A 17,040-nucleotide genomic window follows, 5' to 3' on the forward strand; every position below is an offset into this window, starting at 1 on the left:
TTTATGATTTTATGAGGGGCTATGTCAATATTGTGTAAATGTGAATGAAAACATCAAATTTGCAATTGTAGAGTAATTTATTTGTAGTATCCAAACGAATCTCAAGAAAGAAGCTTGATACCTCATATCTTTTTTGGCTCAAAACAAATATTAGAGAATTGACACTCAGGACTTCAATCAAATCAAGGAACAAACTTGTAATCATACATTGAGTTTTGGAAGTTTAAAAATTAACAATTACGCCTTCAAATATATTTAAGTTTAGACACTAAAAAATGGTCCATGCTTGTGGCCCCTCATTTTATACATGTCTTCTATATTGTGATATTTTGGCATTCTTCTATGTCATCGACCATTAATTTTTGTCCCTAATTTACATTATTTTCTAATCAATTTAACATTTTAATCATGTCTAATCATGCCATTTTTCATCATTGATCATCAACTTAATTAACCATTAATCTATCCCCTATTCATGTCTTAAGTTTTGCTAATTAAATGTCATTTATTTATCCCTTATCCCATAGTTTCACAGACATTAATTAAATGGCTAGTTATGAATTCATGGATTTTTCATAGTTCTTAAATCCTAATTTTCCATTTTGTGGAAAGAAATGAATTTAAAATTCAAAAACTCCATCCTTTTTTCAAATGGAATTTGATTTGTGCTTCACTTCCATTTTTATAGCTGCCACGTCCTCTTTATTTGTCATAAACTATTAATGTATGATAACTTTCCTTTTTTCTTATGTCATAAATTGTCATAGTTTATGGGAAAAAAATTGTTTTGTCATAACTGTCATAGTTTATGACATTTGTCTTTTTGTGCACTTAATTGGTAAATTGCAACTCTTCTTTCATTCATCTCATTTTTGCTAACCACATTTCTAGCATTCTCTCATCATAATCGTTTTTCTTTCAATCATTTTGTGCATCTTGTCAACATAAAGAGCTACATCACATCATTTTCATGGAGGAAAAAGAACATGGAAGCTAAATTTGAAAGAGGTTACCATGATATTTTAAAATATATTTTGAATCCTTATTTCAAATAGCTTTTTACAATAGATTCGATTGGTCTGCATATATAATTTTGAGATTTGTGGTTCTTTCATTTATGTTTTTTAATGCTTTTTTCTACTCTTTGAATAAGTATACCTCATACCCTTGAGCCAATCTTACTTTGTTTTAAACAATAAATAAACGACTTAAAAACTCATATGCCTTTTCCAAAATAATCTTGAAAAATAACCTACACTAGTGTTTTCCAGAAAATCAAAAAATTAGAAATAAAAATAAGAAGGGATCAATCCTAAGCAAAACATGTTATAAATCCACAACGAATGTTCTCAGAAATTTGAGCACAGATCGGAAATACCTAATGATTTCTATTCGTGCAATCCCATTCACCTATTTGATCTAAATAACTGGGAAATTGAATAATAATTAAGATATCAAAATGATGTCTTTCGAGTTTTAAAATTTAAATAAAGAGATAAACATAAGCCTCGGATAACATTAAAATGTATATTTAATTTTGAATCTCAATGCAATTTCTGAGCACATAACCTTGGATCTCAATTTACGATCCTTGTGAGTTTACATGTGAAAATTCTTGGTACAAACATTAGTATTTGAATGTTGCTGTTACTTTGCATTGGTGGTTATTGATGATCGTAAGGATTCCTTTAGATAAATGAGATGTGTCTTAGATACATCAGTGCAAAAAATACAATATATTTTTTATTTTAGATGGCCTAAAAAAAGAAAAATTAGCAACATGTTGAAAGTTTGTCCACGAAAGAAGTGAGTTATCATAATGTTCATAATACAACATCAGGACCCATGTACGTGTATCATCCTCCTTACATAACTTCTAAAACTCCCTAAAAATCATTGCAAGCATAAGCTTCATTCTCTGCAAACTCCTTTTGCTCACTCCCTGCAGTAAAACGACTACTGTCATGAGAATATGCCAATGGATGCACATGATTCAAGCTAGGTCTAAAAGAACACAATCATTTTGCATTAGAATATACAAACAATCAAACTTGGAATTAGAAAGTAGTCGAACACATTTCTTCTCTCATGTAGCATCTCTCGTTCCAACTAAATACACCTTTCCAAAATGTCTATTGCATATATCACAATAAGCCCAAAATATTATCTTTTAAGAAACCAATTTCCAGCCACATTATTTCACATTATTCTAGATATTTTCTTAGAGTTGTGATGTGGAGCCTAATCAGACTTGGAGGCTTATTTGATGCAGTTTCCCCCAAGATTATTTCTATGAGGGTTTGGGAACAACACCTCCAAGGCAGTGTCCTAGGTGCGCTCCCTGTCGCAGTACATGGTGGGGTCAAGGGGCAATGAAGCACGAAGAGTTTTGGGGGCAATGCCCCCGAAGCCAAAAATGACACTACTATTGTAAAAGGCATCGACTGTTATTTTCATATAAGACAACTTATTCTAGCCTTAATTTTGTAAGCGACAAAAAGCTTGTATAAAATGGCTTAGGGTTGGGGATTTCATAATGTATGATGATATTGTAGCTTCTTGCGGTGGTATTGAGCTGTAAGAGATTGCGGATTATAATCACTGGATAATAATAATATTGGACTTGCTGTTGGTGGATGTAGAGAACAATTCAAATTAGTGAGAGGTTGCGGGAATTGTCTTTTTGGAGCCATGTTATTCTTCTACTCTTAGTGGACTTGGTTCAACTGGATATGAACACCAAATTGGTCCAAAACTTATTGACATTGTACAAAGAATATTAACCCATCCTCAGATTTTATCTGAACATGGTTGCATATTTTTGCATCAATAATGTGTTTTCAGACGCCAATCAGAATGTTCCAAAGAACCTTTGTTGCTCCAATGAATCTTTTGACTGAAACTACCATATCACTTGAGCTATAAATGATTGAAACCCAAAAACAAAATGCTTAGTTTTAGTTTTTAAATAAAATATATATATTTGAATGTATACTAGAGGTTTCAGAGGGAAAAGTTTCAAGAAATTTAACACAGAGTTGGCAAATTATTAACTATAGTTACTGTTTTAGATTATTCAAGTAACACAGAAAAAAGCCTAAAGGCATCTTGCAAGGCTTGACTCCAAGTCATTCCCTCTTACAAAGTATTTGTCCAAGCTTCGAGTATAAAGGTAATATGGCATGAAGAGGTGCAATTTTTAGGACAGCAGAAAAATATCTATACTCTGAGGACAGCCGGTAAAATAATCTATACACTTTATACTCAGTTTTTTAAATACAAATAAATAAAAGCAACAAACCAGCTTGAACAAACTACACAAAGCAAAAAAAATTAAAAAGTAACTTCTTTGTGCCAAATTTGCAACAATTCCTCGATTCAATATTCATAATATGACTCCCATTTAACATTCATACTTAAAAACTTGAAACTCGAAATGTAAATATCCACAATGACAAATATCAAAATGCCAGATGTAAAATGTGAAAAAAAGCTAAATGAGCTTTGGTTGTTTTCTTGACTCTTGATTTGGGGGATCTCCGTGTGCTCTGATTTGGTTTTTTTAATTTATTTTTAAAAGTTTTTTTTTTACAGTGGGTTGTCAGTATGTCCCAGGGAGGGTCAAGGACCCACACGGATTACTCATATAAGATGAACAAAAATGTACAATGAAAATCAGCCCTTTTAAGCTTGAAGTTATCAGCACAAGAGGTGGTTTGATAAACTATCAGCTTCTACATATAGATATATACTTTATTCCCACTATATAAAATATAAGAAAAATTCAAATTTGTGCTTTGGAGTCATGCAGCATAAGATAAATAGCGCACGCACCAAGACCTTTATGAAAATACATACCACTGAGCAGTACTGGTAGCTGTTGATACTTTGTTAATTGCACAGAAAGAAAAGTAGTCATTATCTTCAATTCATATCTTTTCCATCAGTTATGTGTTCATTAGTGGCTGGCTTGCCTTCTTAGTGGCCCTTCATTTTATGCCAACTTCCCTCACAAAGGGGTTGCCCTACATCTAAGTGCTGGCAGGTGGACTCATGCTTCAATTGCACAACTTTTCACTCATTTCATTCACTAATTTGTTTAAACAACCCATCACTGATATTTATTGAGCTAGTCATTGCCATCATATCCCAAAATTTCTATCCATTTCTGCCTTGTCCTGGGAGGAACAACAGTTTGCTCTTCAACTGTTCATCAGTTCCTCCCTTTCCAACATTACGGCCCAGAATTATATTTTTTGACAATTTTGAAGGCTTTGTACAACTTTTATACAATTCTGTCCATCAAAGCAACAACTGCCTCCCTTTAAAACAAACTCTACTGTAATTGATGTATACCACATTTTCCTACAGAAGCAAGTTCTTCTGTGGCTTTGCCTATTAAATCTTAATTGGGAGTCCTCCATATTTTTTCATCTTCATCAATGGCCTCCTCCAATTTCACGACTCTCAATGTCTATGACTAAGACACCAATTTCCTCCACATTATTAAGCTGTACGTCCCAGTATTGCTGGAATTTTTTGACAGCACTGTAATAGCCTATTTGGAAAAAATTTCAAAACATAAGCCTGTTTTCTTAACATTAAAACTGAGATCTGCTGTAAATTTTTCCTTTTTTGGCAAATTGTTTTGCCAACAAAGTGAATTCTATTGATTTCCTATTGCCCTGCTTCTCCTTCTCTGTAGCTCTTAAATATTCTAAGTTACCGATTCAGATGCGGATACCGAAGCAGATACAGGATTTTTTTTTGGGGGTGGCGGGGGGATGTGCGAGGATGCATATATATGCAAAGAAATGAGATAAGTAATTTCAGTCTTGTATTCTTACCTTGAAGATCAAAAGATGATCTACATTGTTTCTTTCAAGTATTTTGTTTAGATGCAAAACCCCTAGAAAGTTATTTGTACAAGGTACATAATCTGCAATCTGTTTTACTTGTTTCAGATTTTAGGCATAGATTAATTACAAAAAAATCCTGCCCTATAATTTGAAGAGAGAATTTCCTCTCACTATTTCTCACAAAAATGACAACTTAAAATGCTCTCTAACTTACAAAGGTTTGCAAAATGCATTTCCATATAAGCTCAACTAGACAGCAGCCCAAAAGAAACCCTTGCAAAGAAACCTATTGCAATTCAAGAGGAGCTGTGGAATCAGTTTTGTAAGCCATTTTTAAGCACTTGACATATAGTATTATTTGGTTGAAGTTTTCACCCACAGTTTCTCTAAGGCATCAATGTCTCATTGTTGTTCAGATCTATTGTATTGCTCTTATCTTTCATGACATCTATCTAATTATTTCACTCATTTTACTCATGATTTAAGCCTAATAGCACTATGCCACATGTAAAAAAAATATTAAAAAATGTCTGCCTTCTTTTCTAGGCAAGGAAGCCTGTGGATTCTCCCGGGTGCCCTGTTGGTGCCATCCGGATGCCAATCACAGGCATCTGTCCACATCTGGGTGCCTATGAGTGGCATTCGGGTGGCACCCACAACACATCCATCCACCTCCAGCACCTGTCCATATCCGCTTCCGCATCCAGCCTCCAGGAGGCCGAATCGGTAACTTAGTAATATTCTTGAGTAACAAAAGAGTGTTTAAAAGAGTGCTTATCCTGGTTTGCCAGGCCTGAAACTATTTGTTGCACTCGTCCATAGGGAAGACGTTTTTTCTCTATTGTTTTCTTAGATGGTGCAAGCATAGCAACAATGCTAAAACATTTTGCAAATTTGAGAAGGAGAAAGAGAAAGGATCACCAAGTTTAAGAATTTCCTTAACATTGAACCTATATATCATAAAAGATTGTGCCTACTTGCCGAAACTGAATATGAGAATGACATTACAATATATTTCCTTACTGATCATTTTATTTCTAAACTTGCTAGCTGCCATTATCCTACTGTGTTTTGAGAGTGGCACTAAAGCTCAAGTCTTCATCCCTTGGGACATTAGGCTCTAAAATAACAATATAATCATATTTTTAAAACAAAATTTGCCATAATTCAAAACCATAAATGCAACTGTTAATATCCTCATCCTGTGCATTTTCGTTACTCCAACATTCACCATGCCCACCATTGTCTTAAAATGCACACAATCTGGAACACAAAGTTTAAATAAAAAATGACCAGTAATGTCATGGCAAAGCATGACCTGGCATGGGTAGATTGATTTAATAGATTCAACACACAGAAAAATTCATAGTGAAAACCATAAAAGTTCAAATGAAACTTACTACACTAGTGAGCATTTATTTTCTGGCTTCTCTAGGTTATTGTAGTTCCTTTCCATTTAGCAAGCATCTTGCTCTTATGCTTGCCTCCTAAACCACTTGAAGCACCTCCTTCAGCTGGTCACAAATCTCTAAATCCACCAATATCTCATTTACTACAATCAGTCCAGTGGGTGCATTATTTGTGCTCTCTGAAACGTAGAGCACTTCAGGAGGTTGCATTTTTCCTATGTTCCCCGGGGATGCATTTCCAGCCCTAAGCCTTGAGTTTCGAAAACCATCCCCGTTTCAAGGACTTGGGGACGACAGGAAACGTTTCCAAGCTGTCCCCACTCAAGCAAGAAAATCTGAAACCCATCCCCAAAACTTCAAAAACGGTCAACGTGTTTCCAACTGGTGTTGATCGTCCCGAGGACTCCATAGCCGTTTCCTATCCGTCCCAGGGACTACTTGAAGTTTCAAATTTTAAAATATTATTTAACTCAAAAAAATTAATAAATGGTGATTTTCAACCTATTCGAAAGCCCCAAATTAAAATAATAGCAACAATAATTGCCCAGAAATAAATTGTTGTAGCTAATTATTGCCCAAACAAGATGGCTGCTACCTATCTAGGAAGATTTGGCACAACAAATTCAGTTTCCCTCCAAAACCCACAAGAAAGGGCTCTAAAGTCTAAACATAATGCCCATCTATGGCAGATTGATTCTCTCATTTGATGTCATCCTATGTTCCAATTCTTAGACTTTAGTGTTCTTAGATGATGATTTGATTTGATGCTATGTTCTATGCTGCTTTGATGAATGAAATTGATAGTTTTAAGTTATGTTGCTATGATGAATGTGACAATGTTATGTAATTTTGAAATTCATGAATATATATATAGTCGTTCCCTGCTTTCCCCTATTTCAGCCAAAACAAAACTCGTCCCGGTAACCTATTTCATCATCCCCCCATCTCGGAAACTTGGGGTAACATAGCATTTTTTTAAAGAAATATTTGTTTCCTTATTTTTCTCATGCCTAGCAAGTTTTGTTTCTAACATTACCCTTGATGGTCTAGAATGAATTTTATTACAAACATTCTGCCCACCATATTCCTCTTATCGATCCTATGAAAATAATCATCATTGTTCTTTTAACTGAGTGAAGATAGAGCCATTGTGGTTCCCCTTTGACTTGTCCTATCATGATTTCACAATTTTCCAAAAACCTTAACTCTTCCTTGATTTTTCGCTCAATGGAATATGATGAAGGGTGCTCCCCTTAATACCACAACACACAACAAAAACACAAATTGAGAGAACAAAATAAAGACTTCTTATGATCGCCGCAAATGTGGAATTACAAAATTACAATATGCAAACTCACATGGGCGCCTTCCTTACAATAGTCTGCAAGACAGAGCTGCGACTATCACTTAGAATTGCCCTAGACAACCTACAAGCCTTCCTTATATAGGCACTTTTTACCACCTGAGAAGGTTCTAGACACTAAGCCCTAACCATTGAGGCCGACCAACCTCATAATATATCATTTCATTACATTTTATTACCTAGGATCGACTCAAGACAATTTACAAATTACATTTTCAGATGGGTCCACTTCTTGAGACCATAACTAGCAAACCGTTGACCCGATGGGCTATTATACTCCATTTTGCAATCCTCGACTAGCGATCTACAACAATTGATCACGCAAAGGTCCATCAATCAAGGATTTGCCTCATTTCGGAGCCATTTAGGCCTTCATTGCTCAACTAGAAGTTTGGATAGCCAAAATTCATACCGCAAATCTGCAATAACTACACCAATACATATGATATGACAATAAACTTATTTGACATGCTAATGTGTCAAAAATAAACCTCCACATATGAGATTAGAACAATCTGAGCACATAATACCAACTTACTAAAATTAGCATGCTCCCTCAAATAGCAACTCTGCACAGGAATAGCCCTTATTGAAAACACAAAATTGGAAATAGAAATATTATTGTGTGATGCAAGATTGCCCTTACACCCAAGATGCTTCTGCATCAAACTCATGGGTAATTAAGCAGTGACTCTGTCACGTCTCACGTAGTCAAAGGAAAACCAAAATGGTCAACCTCCTCGTGTGCTAGCCATGATGAATCCTTCATTGGCCTTCCTTTCCATTTGTCCAGATAGTCTTCATATGTTATGTTCCTTGTGCTTCTTCCCACACGACTGTCCAATATCTCGTCAATCTCCTTTGTCGCTGAAGTAGATGTTGAAATACTCTACTGTGCTTTTGCAACTTCATCTCTATCACATCTTTCATAATATTCAGTCAAATCTGAAATGTTAAATACTGGTGAAATATTCAATTCAACTGTCAATTCTACTTCATAGGCATTTCTAGAATCATGCCTTTTCACTATCTTGCATAATCTAACCTTCTTCATTTTTAGCTTATTATATGTACCCACTAGAAATCTCTCCTTCCTCAAATGAACCATGACTTCATCTCCAATCTGAAATTCCTTATATCTCCTTTTCACATCTGCCTTAGCCTTATACTGTGTATTCATTTGTGCAATGTGCTTCTTCACCTCCTGATGGATGTTCTTCAAATGTTCAGCAAAACCTTCTACTTCAACATTACTTATTTCTCCTTTATCCAACTGCCTCAATTTAGAAGCATTTCTGTGACAATTCCCTTATACAAATCCGGAATGGTGATTTACCAGTACTCCCGTTGATAGAATTATTATATGCAAATTCTACCTGTGGTAAAATCAGATTCCAGCCTTTTGGCTTATCCCAACCAAGCATCTCAGTAAATTCCCCAAACTCCAATTCACCACCTCTGTTTGTCCATTAGTCTGTGGATGATGCAATGAACTGAACTTCAAATTTATCTTCAATTTCTTCCCCAATGTACGCTAGAAATACCCAACGAACTTGGTATCTCGATTAGGAACAATGCTCTTTGGAAGACCATGTAGTCTCACCACTTCTCTAAAAAACAACTATGCCACATGAACAACATCAATAGTTTTCTTGTAGGGAATGAAATGTGTCATTTTTGAAAATCTGTTATCCACCACATATATTGAATCATGCCCTCGTTGTGTCCTTGGTAAACCAAGAATGAAATCCATGTTGACATCTTCCCATGGCTTCTAAGGTACAAGTAATGGTTGATATAACCCTGTATTTTGCTTCACTCCTTTTCAATCTGACATACTCTACACAAACTAATTCACATTTTGTTGCAACTGTGGCTAGTAATAATTCTCAGCAACCAAAGCAATGGTTTTATCTCTACCAAAGTGTCCAGCCAATCCTCCACCATGCTTCTCCTTAATGAGATTCTCTCTCATAGAACTTCTAGGAATGCACAACTAACTTCCCTTGAACAACATACCATCTTGGATTATGAAATCCAACCACTTAGTCTTGTCAAGTGTAACAAGTTCTATACAAGCTTTCCAAGCCTTACCAAAATCAGGATCCTCTGGATACAAATTCTCGAGTTCCTTGAACCCAACCACCTCAATCTGCATTTCTGTCAGCAAAACTTGTCTTCTACTAGAGCATTTGCAACTTTGTTAGACTTTCTATTCCTGTGTTATAAAACAAATGTATAACTCTGCAAGAACTCAACCCATTTCAAATGCCTTTCATTCAATTTTCCTTGAGTATTCAAATATTGCAAAGTTTGATGATCAATATACAAAACAAACTCCTTAGGAAGAAGATAGTGTCTCCACTTCTTCATTGCTTGAACTATAGCATAAAATTCATGATCTAAACAAAACACTCTCTTCTGGCATCATTCAATTTCTCACTAAAATAAGCAACAGGTCTACCTTTTTGACTCAAAACAGCTCCTATTGTAGTACCACTAGCATCTCAGTCTACTTGAAACACCTTATTAAAATTTGAAAGTGCTAAAACAAGTTGCTTTGTAACTTTTTGTTTCAACATATTAAAACTTTTATTTGCTCCTGCGGTGCACTTAAATTCTTTCCTATTTCCTCTCATTGTTTCAGTCAAAGGTCCACGAATACTACTAAAACCTCTAATAAACTTTATGTAAAAACTAGTCAGTCCATGAAAAGATCTTATCTCTGTTACACTCCTTGGAGTAGGCCTTCAAGGATAGCCTTCACTTTCTCAGGATCTATTTTCAGACCTTGTGCTAATACTACAAATCCCAAGTACACCAACTCCTTCACAAAACTACACTTCTTAAATTTATTAGCAACTTTTCCTCCCTCAACTTATCAAACACCTTACGAATGTGCATCAAATGCTCCTTCAATGTCTTACTAAAAATCAAAATATCATCTAGGTAAACAAGGACAAACTTGCCCAGAAACTCCTTTAGAATCTCATTCATGAGCTTCATGAAAGTGCTTGGTGCATTGATTTGGCCAAAAGTCATGACAAAACCACTCGTATAGTCCCTCCCTTGTTTGGAAGGGAGTCTTCCACTCATCCCCTTTGCTGATGTGAATCTGATGGTACCCACTCTTCAGATCTATCTTTGTGAAATACACAACTCCACTCAAACAGTCCATAATATCATTCATCCGCAGCAATGGAAATATATACCTGATTGTGATCTTGTTGATAGCTTGTAAATCTATACACATCCTCCATCCTCCATTCTTCTTAGGTGCCAATATTGCTGATACAACACATGGACTCAAACTCTCTCGAATCAACCCCTTCTACAACAACTCATGAACTTGTTTGTTCAACTCTTCACTTTCTATTGGTGTCATTTTGTATGCTGCCTTGTTTGGAAAATTGGCTCCTAGAATCAAGTCCATCTAGTGACTGATCTTCCTCACTAGGGGTAATCCATCAAGTAAATTATTTGATACAATATCTGGAAACTATTCCAACAAATCTGCAACTTCTATAGGCACCTCCTCGACTTCTTTACCATCTTTGGGAATTATAGCAAAACACATATGCTCATATGCTTTATACCCTTGAAAAACTGTTTTCCATCAACAAAACATATTCTAGCAGCACTACATACCTTTTCTTATTTCTCCTTTAATGGCTTCAACTTATGTTTCACTCCATCTTTTGTCAGAGCATACATATATGCACGCCCATCATGTATAGCATGCCTGTTAGACTGCCACGGCCTATCCAGCAACATATGACCTATGTCCATAGGTATGATATTGCAAAACACCTCATCCTAGTAGCTCCCAATCTTGAACTTCACCAGGCACTGCTCATAGAGCATGACCTTGTGGTCATCCTGCACCTAGGCAATACAGTATGGAAGTGGGTGTTTCTGCATCTTGAGATTTAACTTCGTGACCATCTTTTCTGACACCAGATTGTCACTGCTTCCACCATCTCTAATCATATCAAAACACTTATCTTCACATTTGCACGTGGTGTAAAACAAGCTCCTTTGATCAAGTTTATTCTTACCACTCAACAAGACTCTTCTGTTAACTAGGACTTCTCTTTTAGCATCTTCATAAACATGCACAACTCTGGCCTAGCCTCCAGTTCTTCTATCAGTCCTTCCTTGGCGCTGAGGAGACTCAAATGCCCTATGCCCTTCTTCTCCATAGTGAAAATAGGTTCCATGAAAACCTCCTCTGTCAGATCCTTGCCCTCTTCCTCTGTAATCTCTATTATTCTTATCATGGAAATGATTGTTTCCCCTCTGATTCTTGTTGTTGCTGCTAGCCTCATCCTTCTTTTGATCATCATTTCGGCCTCCATAAGACCGTCTGTCAAATTTTTTGCCACGACCTCTTCAGCTATTTTTGTTATCAAACTTCTTGTTCAACTTTTCCTCAACTCTTAGGGCAAACTGGTATGCCTCTTCAATATTGTTCATTTGGACCAGACTCAATTACTCTTGAATACTTGGCCTCAACCCATTAAGGTAATGGGCAACTTTCTCCTTGTCAGCTAATGCATGGCTTTTTCTGGTGAGAACTCGGTAGAACTCCTTGATATACTCCTAAATTGATCTTCATGTTTGGTTCAACACCTACATTTTCTTCAACAGATCAAGCTCATAATCCAAGAGAATGAAATGTTAGTTCAATTTGGCTATCATCTGATTCCATCTTGTAAATTTGTCCTTTCCTCTTCTATTTCACTCCAATAGAATCTCCTACCACCAGATCTTTGCATGACCCTTCAGTTTGGCCTTTGCAAATTAAATCCTATCCAGATCTTCAATATCTTCATACTCAAAGTATGCCTCCAATTCATTGATCCAATTGATAGATTCCTCTAGGTTAAGATTTCTCAAAAATGTGGGAACCTCAAACTTATGTCTTTTCCCAATCTTAGAGATGACCCTAAAAAACCTTTCTTTGTTAGGGTCCAGAACCGCCTCTTCTTCAACATTTTCTTCTTCTTTGCCTTCATCCTCACTTTCATCTCTTACGACAAGATTCATCCTTCTACGCATTTGTTCTTACGCATTTGTTCTTCCAATGCTTGCATTTGCCTCTGGAGGGCTCTAAAACCCTCAGGTGTAACACATGTGGCTCTTCCACCACACTCTCCTCGTGGAGGCATTTTCACGCTTCCGCTGAAACCCTAGTGCAAACTGCCTCACAATCGACGATATGTCCACATGCTCAGCCCAAACCACAGTCCTAGTGCAAATTACCTCCCAATCGGTGATATGTTTACATACTCAAGAACTCCTACTCTGATACCACTTGATGAAGGGTGCTCCTCTTAATACCACAATACACAACAAAAACACAAATTGAAATAACAAAATATGAGCTTCTTATTATCGCTGCAAATGTCGAATCATAGAATTACAATATGCAAACCCACATGGGCACCTTCCTTACAACAGTCTGCAAGACAGAGCTATGACTATCACCTAGAACTGCCCTAGACAACCTACAAGACTTCCTTATATAGGCACTTTTTACCACTTGAGAAGGATCTAGACACTAAGCCCTACCCTTGAGGTCAACCAACCTCATATTATATCATTTCATTACACTTTATTACATAGGATTGACTCAAGACAATTTACAAATTACATTTTCAGATGGATCCACTTCTAGAGACCATAACTAGAAAACCGTTGACCCGATGGGCTATCATAACTCCATTCGGGAATCCTCACCTAGAGATCTACAATGGCTGATTCGCGTAAGCATCTATCAGTCAAGGTTTCGCCACATGTTAGAGCCATTTAGGCCTTCATCATTGGACTTGAAGTTTGGATAGCCAAAATTCATACCAAAAATCCACAATAACTACACCAATACATATGATATGACAATAAAACTCATCTAGCAAACTAATATGTCGAAGATAAACCTCCACATATTAGATTTGAACAATCTGAGCGCATAATACCAACTTACTAAAATTAGCAAGCTTCCTCAAATAGCAACTCTGCATAGGAATAGCCCTTATTAAAAACACAAAACTGGAACACTGGAAATAGAAATAATTTTGGGTGATGCAAGATTTCCCTTACACCCAGGATGCTCCTTCATTAGAATACATCAAAAAAAGGTTCTCTTTGAGATGTGCATCTAGTTCACTCAACCAATCTTAATTGAATGAAGGCATTTAGTATGAGCTCTATCGAATGTTAGATTAGATATTACATGTGAGAAATGTTCTTTCTCATATCTCCCTTTTAATTTAAACAAATTTTGTGAAAATCTCAACAAAATCATATCATCCAGTCACCAACAAAAATGGAGTGGCTTGTTGAAGATTGTAGCTGCGATAGAGATCTTTATTTTTTATGATTGTTATAACCATTATGGTCATCTTCAGCCGAAGAAGGTATTTGTGATTATAATTGAGATAATATTAAATATAGAGACATGTGTCATGCATCATGTGTACAGCCATGCATTTGGAATATGAAGAAATTTGTTTTGCGAAATTGAAGAGACCTTTGGTTGTCAGGTGAAAAGTCACTCTATTTGTTAGTTATATATATATATATATATATATATATAACATTGTATAAGCAAAAAACCTTGTACACCTAAACATTTCATTTTCAATAGAAGTGATATTTTTGTTGTGTGGTTGGGTTTTTCCCTTCAAAGGGAAAGGTTTTCCCAAGATAATCTTGTGCATCTCTTGTATCTATTTTGATTTTCCTTATTTTTGTTTATTTTTATTTTGGTCTAAACATAACATGGTATCAGAGCTTGGTTAGATAAAAGCAATTAAAGAAGAGGTTTTCCTCACTTTTAGCATATGTCATGTTTCTAAGGAAGATATGTTCAAGTCGAGGATATGAGATGTGCCTTCCTCATTCTCTGTGGCCCTCGATGTTGTTCAATGTATGAGACTACAGATTTAAATCAAGACTTCAGTATATGTCTTCATGTTTATTCATATTGATTGATTGTGATGTTTTCTTCATCCATCGGGCATATTTATCGTCTTTCATGTTAAACATGAGCCTTGGCCTTCGATCCACTAATCGCGGAAAGGGAGTGTCGCAGAGATTATAAGTTGGAAGGTGATCATTCAAGAAATGAAGTGTGAAATTATTGTGACACACAAAGAGTTATTAAGGAGCCCGTTTCTAACTTTATGGCATTCCCTCTTTCTTTCTCTTTGCTCTGTTACAAACACTAGTGTCTTTTCTTATCATTGTATGTGGTTTAGATTGTAATGTATAATCTGTGCAAGATGTTTGTTATGGTTTGTTTTGACTCGTAAGACAATATAATCTACCATTTTCATTCTTGTGGGATATATTCGTTTAGATCTTATGATCTCCTTTCTTCAGTTCAACCTTGGATTATAGTATTATGTGTTGGTTCTTTTTTTTTGATAGCTAACATTTTGTATTATATTGATAAAAAGAGATTTACATTGCTTTGGTATGGCTAAATGCCTTTCTGCCTATTCTACCCATACCCTAACCATACACATGCCATTAGACAAAAATTCAGAGTATGAACACTTTGAAGAAGACAAGACCACCCAACCCAAACACATAAACGATCAAAACAAAGAAAACAGAGCCATCGTCATCTCCATTGTTTGTTATTTCTTACTCCTTGAACCATCGCACAGCTTCCTCGTGAGTGAATGTTCGAGTTGAATGGTCATCCATCATCGAAATCCCCTGCCACCCCCAACGACACTTTCCACTGCCCTCCCCCTCTTCCACAAGCAACAAGGCATCCACCCAAACTCCTTTTGATGTGGCCGCTCCATCCTTAAGGTGGCATTTCTTCGCTAATTGGTGGCGTATTTGTCTCCAGGAGCGAGCATGCTCTTCCTTGGCATGGCCTTCATAAAACCTCGTTCTTTCTCCTCCGACACCCAAATGTGCTCAGTCAGGAACTCCACTATCTTTTTCCACCCCTGTTCTGCTTTGGGGATATGGGCACCTTGCAGATTTGAGGATAGCCACACAACCAGTGGCTGAATCGAAGAGTCCCCTCCATCGATTAGCCTCCAAGGCTCAGTTCCCATCTCAATACCTGCACCCAGAACAACTCTCTCAATTATGTCCTCCAACCCCAGAAGCCACTGCCTATCCACACATGCAACAACAACCCAGTGGACCTCTTCTTTCGGTTCCCCCACCATCAAGGCGCACGCAACAAACAATGACATGACTTCCAGATTTGATCTCCTCTTCTTGAATGCATTCAGATATTTTGGTCCTAGCATCTGTTGTACTCCCTCCAGAAAGGCCAGGTCATCAAAAACAAAAATGTGTTTGAGACGCCATGTGGTAATCTGGCCTTCATAGGTTTGCATTTGAGAATCCGAACCCAAAGCGAAAGTTTCCTCCAATTTTGTTGCAGTGGAAAACAAATGAACTTGGCCTGCCTTTCAGTTGAATTTATTTGCCTTGGAACTCTCTGGAACGAAGAACCAAGGCAAAACAACACTCCAATTGACATGCGCGAGGGATACATCAGTAGTTTGGAAATCTTTGCTTACCGTGGAATGATTTAATGTCATCGGGAGTCAGACTCATGATGTCTTCCCCTTAAACCATCCAGTTTGAAAATATTTGTGTGAATCGATGTGTCTATTGGCCGAACAAAAGTGCTCTCTTTATTCTAATCCAAGGTGACGCAAGTCCTCAACGATTTCATTGGTGGACCCAATGATGCATTGGCGCCCATGTTGGCTAACATGTCTGCCAACCTGTTCGCTTCCCGAAATGAATGTGAAACCTTACAATCATCGAATTCCAGAAGCAATTCTTTGATTTGTTGTATACACTGATCCAAGTGCCATACCTCCATCTTCCCTCTCTTAATGCCATTTATGATGATCTCCTAAATCACCTAGATGAATTCTTTTATAGCCAATTTTTGCTCCTAAGACCAGAGCCTCCCTGGCTGTAGAACATTCTGCAATATTATTTGTTCCATCCTGCAAACGTTTGGTTGCAAAAGCAAGAAAGTTGCCCTTGTGGTCTCTTACCACACACCCACACCCTGAAACACTTGGGTTTCCCTTGGCCGCCCTGTCAAAGTTAATCTTAATCCAACCATCCTTTGGAGGTATCCAAAACATCGTTGCCCTCTTCAAAGTTGGATTAACCCCAACAAGCCCATGAACGGGCCATTATGTGTCGGTTCTTCATTGTTATGAAATTGAGAGAGAAAAATATAGTTGTTTTCTCGTATGCGATTGAGCTCTTCTCTATGGGGCAATATCCTCTGATATTTAGTGGAACTAATCTTCAGATAGTGTCATGACCTTTTGCAATCACAACCTATGCTTTTCCTCGGGGTGGTTTATGCTGGTATTCATCTTCTGCACTTCAGTCTTCACATTTA

General features: G+C 36.8%; 1 protein-coding gene across 2 annotated transcripts in view; it reads right to left on the reverse strand.

Annotated features, from left to right (window-relative positions):
* Positions 1 to 1,513: 1,513 nt before the first annotated feature.
* LOC149530457 (phosphotyrosyl phosphatase activator (PTPA) family protein) overlaps positions 1,514 to 17,040 on the reverse strand; it is a 52,810-nt gene continuing 37,283 nt past the window's right edge. For both annotated transcript variants that reach the window (XR_016358756.1, XM_089810042.1), the window contains one exon: positions 1,514 to 1,942. Coding sequence is in view for 1 of the 2 variants with exons in the window: in XM_089810042.1 (XP_089666168.1) it covers positions 1,936 to 1,942 (7 nt within the window). In the remaining variant the exon portion in view is untranslated. The remainder of the gene's footprint in view (positions 1,943 to 17,040) is intronic.

Source organism: Cupressus sempervirens, chromosome 11, assembly GCF_028749045.1.
Source record: "Cupressus sempervirens isolate cs-2001-9-10 chromosome 11, ASM2874904v1, whole genome shotgun sequence".
Lineage (NCBI taxonomy): Eukaryota > Viridiplantae > Streptophyta > Pinopsida > Cupressales > Cupressaceae > Cupressus > Cupressus sempervirens.